The sequence below is a fragment of the Sebastes umbrosus genome, chromosome 4 (assembly GCF_015220745.1).
Source record: "Sebastes umbrosus isolate fSebUmb1 chromosome 4, fSebUmb1.pri, whole genome shotgun sequence".
Classification (NCBI taxonomy): domain Eukaryota; kingdom Metazoa; phylum Chordata; class Actinopteri; order Perciformes; family Sebastidae; genus Sebastes; species Sebastes umbrosus.
Window position 1 is genome coordinate 12,392,524 of NC_051272.1, and position 7,479 is coordinate 12,400,002.

At 41.3% G+C, this 7,479-nt stretch overlaps 1 protein-coding gene across 1 annotated transcript; it reads left to right on the top strand.

Annotated features, from left to right (window-relative positions):
• The first annotated feature begins 1,256 nt into the window (after positions 1–1,256).
• LOC119487643 (protein ANTAGONIST OF LIKE HETEROCHROMATIN PROTEIN 1-like) lies at positions 1,257–6,471 on the top strand. Its single transcript, XM_037768679.1, has 3 exons — positions 1,257–2,257; positions 3,412–3,529; positions 4,640–6,471. Exons 1-3 carry the CDS (start codon positions 1,479–1,481, stop codon positions 5,084–5,086), a joined length of 1,344 nt encoding a protein of 447 aa, XP_037624607.1. The 5' UTR covers positions 1,257–1,478; the 3' UTR covers positions 5,087–6,471.
• Positions 6,472–7,479: the final 1,008 nt, after the last annotated feature.

A 7,479-nucleotide genomic window follows, 5' to 3' on the forward strand; every position in this document is an offset into this window, starting at 1 on the left:
CTTGGACCGAGCTGTCAAACTAGGTGATGTAGTTCTAATATGAAACCAGATTCAGCAGTGACATCATCGCCTGTTTCTTACTACTGTTTCTACTGGTCTGGTTCCAGTCCAGGTGGGGCAGCTGAACTGGGGCTGCTGCTGGGTAACTGATTGTCCTCCTCTGCTACTATCAATGTTAGCATCATCCTGGCCAGTACAGTACTAGCCTACTTGGGACTCTTTGCTAGCTAACTTAGCCGACTTCTGGAAAAGTCCAGTCGGTTCGTTAACGTTATATTTGACCAAAGTACAACGTCTCTGCTCTCCTTTTCTCTTTCAGCCGTTCGCTTTGCTGCTCCACCATTTTTATCCGTGTTTGCTAGCAGCTAGCAGTTATCTATCATAACTTTAAAGTCACTTTCAATCGTGTCAAACTGTTGCCGCCGGTTACCACTATCCAAAACATCACGTACAGACCGTAGACATAAGCTGAACCGCTGCATTGACCGTTGGGCTTCAACGCGCTGCATCGATATGTCAACGTCGCCGCCATATTGGACAGGGCAAGACTAGCCTGTAACCCTATACAAGTGAACGGGGAACTGCTGTTTTTCTGGATAAAAGCACTATAACGTCTACATTTCTCAACCGATTTCAACGAGTCGTTATAGTGGTTGCCTCCTAAATTCCATACTAACATGCTATATTTAGTAGCTAAAACAGTATGTGAGATTTGTTGCCTTCAAATGAAAGTGGTGAAGTTGTAATAACAAGACATATTGGCGCTGGCTGACCTGCAACGAACCCCGGTTGAGGAATCCAACGCCATCCCACAGCAACGTGTGACCAGGTTGGTGACCAGCATGAGGAGGAGGTGCCAGGCTGTTGTGGCTGCGTATGGATTTTCCACCGTTACTGAGGCTCCTGACGGTGTATTAAATGAATAAAGTGTAAAATAGCCAATATGTCTTGTTTGTTCTTTGTTACTGAAAGAGAGTTCAATCATCCAATCCACCAAACAACTCAAAACAAGAGTTAACACCAACAGGAGAATACACTGTTTACCATTGGCAGAGCATTTTGGCAATTATTTCTTGGGCGCCACCCACATAATCAGCTGTGCTGCTCATCCCACAAATGCATGATCCTTACAAGTTGGACATCATTGTGAAGGTAAATAAACAGGCTTTCCAACGATGTAAAATACAATGACCATTAGCATTGTAACAACAGATAAATAATCCACCAAACACAAGCTTCCAACCTTTTTTCCCGAGTTTATATATTTTAAATTAATTTAGACTTTGATTCTCACAAACCGTCGTTTGGTCACATGAGGTTGGTACGGGTTACCATGGTTACAAGTCTCCAACTGGAAAGGAGGCTCTCAGGACTACGTCCTCCGGTCCAGTGGGCGTCGCTATGCAACGTGACAGTAAGTAACGGTTGTAACCCGCCTTCAAACAAAAGAAGAAGAAGAAGTTTCCCGCCAGTTCAAAATGGAGCCGGAACCGGAGGACCGCTCCTCTCTACCGGCCGCTCTACTGTGCTCCGCCCTGAGCCTGACCGTCCCGCCGGTGCTCGGTGACCAGCTGGCCGAGCTGTACCGGCTCCAGCTGGGCCTGCTGAGGCGGAGGAGGGTCCGGGAGCTGATGGAGCGGGACCGGCGGCGGCGGCAGTACCTGCGGAGGAGGAGGGCGTTCCTACTGTCCTCCATAGCCGCGATCCAGAGCCTCATCACGTCCACCAACAGACACATCTGGGTCCGCAACCGCAGCCCCGGCCACACCTTCTGGTCCTCCGCCCAGTCCTTCGACGACGAGGAGTGGAGGGCGCAGTTCCGCGTGTCCCGGGAGACCTTCGACTACCTGCTGGAGCGGATCGGACCGGCCATCAAACGCCGCAGGACCAACTACCGGGCCCCCATCGAGCCGCGCCGCCGCCTGGCCATCGCCCTGTGGTGGTTCGCCCGCTCCGGAGAGTACCGCTCCATCGCAGGCATGTTCGGCGTTGGCATAGCGACCGTGTGTGTGATCGTTCGGCAGGTGACCTCGGCCATCATGGACCGGCTGTACCGGCGGGTGGTGTCGCTTCCGAGCGGCCAGCGGCTGGACGACACCATCCGGGCCTTCAGGGACCGCTGCTACCCGCAGTGTGCCGGGGCCATCGGCGGGACTCACATCCCCATCGCCCCGCCGAGGGACAACCCGGACCACTACCTGAACCGGAGGGGCTGGCACTCCGTGGTGCTGCAGGCGGTGGTCGACCACAACAGCTGGTAAATACGGTACCGGTTTAACTGGAAGCGAGTACTTTTACTCTAGGTTCAGTACTAATCTCAGGTACTTCTACTGTTACATTATACTTATACTCTACTACATCTCAGAGTACTTCTACTGCTACATTATACTTATACTCTACTACATCTCAGAGTACTTTTACTGTTACATTATACTTATACTCTACTACATCTCAGAATACTTTTACTGTTACATTATACTTATACTCTACTATATCTCAGAGTACTTTTACTGTTACATTATACTTATACTCTACTATATCTCAGAGTACTTTTACTGCTACATTATACTTATACTCTACTACATCTCAGAATACTTTTACTGTTACATTATACGTATACTCTACTATATCTCAGAGTACTTTTACTGCTACATTATACTTATACTCTACTACATCTCAGAGTACTTTTACTGCTACATTATACTTATACTCTATTACATCTCAGAATACTTTTACTGCTACATTATACTTATACTCTATTACATCTCAGAGTACTTTTACTGCTACATTATACTTATACTCTATTACATCTCAGAATACTTTTACTGTTACATTATACTTATACTCTACTATATCTCTGGGAAAATATTGTACTTCTACTGCTACATTATACTTCTACTCTACTACATCTCAGAATACTTTTACTGTTACATTATACTTATACTCTACTACATCTCAGAGTACTTCTACTGCTACATTATACGTATACTCTACTACATCTCAGAATATTTTTACTGCTACATTATACGTATACTCTACTACATCTCAAAGGGAAATATTGTACTTTTACTGCTACATTATACTTCTACTATACTACATCTCATAATTTTTCATGTAAAACCATAGTTTAGTAGTTAAAAGTTAAAGGGAAAAACTACTTATATGTTGATGCATCCGTATTAATGAGTACTTTTACTTTTGGTACTTTAAGTACATTTTTCTGATGATACTTCTTTATTTTTATTTAAGTAGGATTTAGAACTAATGTATTTTACTTTTAGTGGAGTAGTTTTACATCATGGTATTGGTAGTTTTACTTCAGTAAAAGGTCTGAGTACTTCCTCCAGTTCTTCTTGTTGTTTTGAAGCGACCAGCATCTGTGAACATGTCTGTGTTTATTGTCCGTACCAGTTTCACTGATGTGTACGCCGGCTGGCCTGGAAGTACGAGCAGCGCCGCGGTTCTGTCCAGCTCAGACCTGTACCTGAAGGCAGAGGACCGCCCTGATGGTTACCTGTTCCCCAGACAGGTGAGGGTGCAGTCCACTCTAGCAGCCATCATGCTTCCCATAAAATACATAATTTATTACATGTGTATATACTGTTTATGCGTATTATACTCTTCAGGTTTAAATGTTTTGTTTATTTATTTTATTCCCATTATTTACTAGATACACCTATCTCCTGATTCCATACTATCACCATACTTGGGTGCTGATTCGATATGTTTTGTGATTTATTGTGATTTTTGTTTAAAAAAAAAACATTAACACTAGACCATGGGAAAAAGTTGAATCATACACTTCCAGGGACTTTTTACTTTAGATAATCTCTAAATTAATCCAGTAAAAATGTTAGATTTTCAGCATGTATGTAGTCAGAGATGTGCTGAAGTCAAATATATCAGTCATTGTCAGGAATTATTTATCAAATTTTTTTCCAGCAATCCAAAAATCCAAAAATAAAGACATTTCCCTCACAAATTAGTGGTATTTTCTTTTTAATTTATAAGGGACATGTCATGTTTTATACTTCTGGTGAATATAATGCAATCAATCTTATTTCCATATACTGTATGTATTTTGTATATACAGTTCCCTTTAACACCTTATTTTGAAAAGCGGACATAGTGTATACTTCCTCTAACTTCTCCAAGGTGGTCGCTAGCTCTCCCGTCAGCTCCATCGGTGCTGTTTGAATGCATTTAACATAAATGTCAGTATATGGGTGCTCTACAGTTGTAGCATCAGCCCATTTGACCATGGAGATGAGAGTGACGGCCGGCTTGACCACACGTTACCGCGATACGTTAATGTTTCCTGTTCCCTGTCCACCTTTCACCACAGACCTGAGGGCCCAGGCTGAACATGTGGGTAGATGTCAGAATTTGGTGTGTTAGTGTTTGAATTGCATGTAGTCACAGCTGCACTGTTAACCTGGGCTTCCTATGTGTCGTATCCAGTACAGATTTTAAAGCCTCCTGAGGTATATTTCTGATATTGGGCTGAATAAATCAGATTGACTTGACTAGTGCCGGTGTTATTGATTGTCTGACTCTTCTCGAGATATTAAACTGTTTCTGATCAAATATGTAAATGTGTTTTTTTGTCTGATTATTAAAGTTGACGTGTCTCTTTCAGAAGTCGGTGGTGTCTGGCGAGGTGGAGATCCCCGTCCACCTGATCGGCGACGCGTCGTTCCCTCTGAAGCCGTGGCTGATGAAAGGATACAGCGAGGAACACCAGCTGTCACCGGAGCAGCGCTGCTTCACCTACACCCTCAACTCCGCCTGGTCCGTGGTTGACACCGCCTTCACGCGCCTGAAAGGCCGCTGGCGGTGCCTGCTGAAGAAGAGCGACATCGACGTCTCCATGATGCCCAGAGTCGTGGCGGCGTGCTGCGTTCTGCACAACATCTGCGAGAACCGGGGAGACAGTTTCCTCCCTGAGTGGAACATTCAGATGGTTCCTTCAGAACATTATCTGAGCCAGCCGGACACAGAACCCTATGAAGGAGACACATACTGCACCGCTGAGGTCATCAGAGACACCGTCACTTACAACCTGCTGACTATACTGCAGTACTGAACCTGAAGACTACACCGTTACTAGTAACCTGCTGAATATACTGCAGTACTGAACCTGAAGACTACACTGTTACTAGTAACCTGCTGACTATACTGCAGTACTGAACCTGAAGACTACACTGTTACTAGTAACCTGCTGACTATACTGCAGTACTGAACCTGAAGACTACACCGTTACTAGCAACCTGCTGACTACACTGCAGTACTGAACCTGAAGACTGCAGCTCACTTCACTGGATTATTTTAACCCTCTGAGACCCACAATAGAGACGTTTTAGTCTTTTTTAGGGGGGTACAGGGGGTCTTTAGGGGGAGATAGCAGGTGAACAGTAGATGTCATGTCACATAGAAGTGGTGTACATCATCTGAAAGCTGAGAACCTGGAGATTAATTTGAGATGCAGCTCAGCACTGTGTGTCAAGTTTTTCTAACATAAATCAGAAATAAACATTAACTGTTATACATCAGACATTACTGAGACATTAATACAGTGATGATGAGTAACTTGAGCACATTTACTCAAATACAATTTTGAGGTACTTAACTATTTTCATTTGATGCTAATTTATACTTTTGCACTACATTTCAGAGATGAGTATTGTACTTTTTACTGCACTGATATTTATTAGGCAGCCATTCTGTGGTGACTGTACACATCAGCATTTTACAAACATCAGGTGTGATCAGCTTCTAAAACATGACAGATTATTAATTATTAATTTAATTATTATTAATGATTAAAGGCTCTGCACACTCAGGTGTTGATGTCAGACCTCAGCTCACCACACTAATGTACTAATGTACAATGTAGAGAGAGAGAGCTGTCAATCAGTCACGTCTGCTGAGAGTCCTGAGTGAAGCTCTCATCAGGTAACAGAAGTGAAAACACCTGTGCAGGTGCACTACAGGTGTGCACAGTCTCTGAGCTACACAACAGTTTATAATGCTGTTAAAATCAGATCCACCTCAATCAGACACATTTAAATGCTGCTTACGTTTTAATGCATCAATAATATGAATACACTAATGTCATATAATTAATACAGAGACCCTAAAAAAATTATATTTTTGATCCTGTTGATGATTTGTGCAACACGGTAACACATTTTATAAACAAGTTTTTAAAAAAAACACCTTTCAGGTAATTTAACACTGATATAATAAGTACTTTTGTATTTGATGATGATACTTATGTACTCTAAAGTAGAATTGTGAATGTAATTGCAATAGAGTATTTTTACATATTAGTGTTGATACTGTTAAGGCTTCTGAGTACTTCTTCACCAGCTGCTTCTACTGAAGTCAAATCACGAATGCAGGGATTTTACTTGTAAACAGAGTTTTTTTTACACAATTTTTTACAATAACTTATGAACAACAATTACAGCAGAGCAGTCGTCAGTAATAAAGTTCTTGTTCTCGGGTTTCTTCCAACAATTCTACCACAGATATGTGTAAAAAAGAAAATCACTCAATCACACCTGTATATATATTTATTGTTAGTACTTCTCATTATTACATACTACATTCCTGTTTACACCTCTGTGTACATACTGTATATTACTTCTCCTCATGCATATACATACTACATCCTGTTTACATTCAGTTTTCCCATCTGAAATAGTTATCAAATAAATAACACATTTATATTATCATTTTTATATTTATTTTAAGTGAACCATCTTATACCTTAGATTATCATTTTGCTTCTACTTTTACGTGTGATTTCCCCTTTTATATATACACATTTTATGTAAGTATAAAATACCTCAGCACTTCATCCACCCCTGTTGTCTCTTCATGTAATTTAACTAAATCAGCAGCATCCCACAAAAAAGTACTCCACTCTTCTAAGGTAAAAGTACTAATACCACAGTGAAAAAACACTCTGTTACAAGTAAAAGTCCTGCATTCTAAAGTGTACTTAAGTAAAAGTATATCCGCATCAAAATATTATATAATATAAAAGTGAAAGTACACATTATGCAGAATAATATATTTTATAATTGGTGTATTATAGCCAGGGCTGTCAATCGATTTAAATATTGAATCGTGATTAATCGCAAATTTATGTCACAGTTTTTACCTGTTCAAAATGTACCTTAAAGGGAGATTTGTCAAGTATTTAATACTCTGTTTCATTCAGTTTTGGTAGAAACGGACGGATTAGACCTCGTTTTAGTGTCTGTGAAGCAGATTTTTCTACAGAAATCAGTATTATTAAAAGAGCCGAATGTTGAATTATTAACTAAAAATGTTTATAAGCTTGTATTCACGACGTTGCAATGATCGTAGGTTTAAAGAAACACTATTTAAAGACGTTTTGACCCTTTTTCAGACGGACTTCCTGACTCACTTGCCGTGAGGACTGTGAGGAAGCAACTGAAAACAAAA

Bases quoted from the DNA above. Each gene is read 5' to 3' on its own strand.
- LOC119487643 (XM_037768679.1), top strand. From the start codon at position 1,479: ATGGAGCCGGAACCGGAGGACCGCTCCTCTCTACCGGCCGCTCTACTG. The intron at 2,258-3,411 runs GTAAATACGGTA...TGTCCGTACCAG, and splicing joins GTGGTCGACCACAACAGCTG to TTTCACTGATGTGTACGCCG. The intron at 3,530-4,639 runs GTGAGGGTGCAG...TGTCTCTTTCAG, and splicing joins GTTACCTGTTCCCCAGACAG to AAGTCGGTGGTGTCTGGCGA.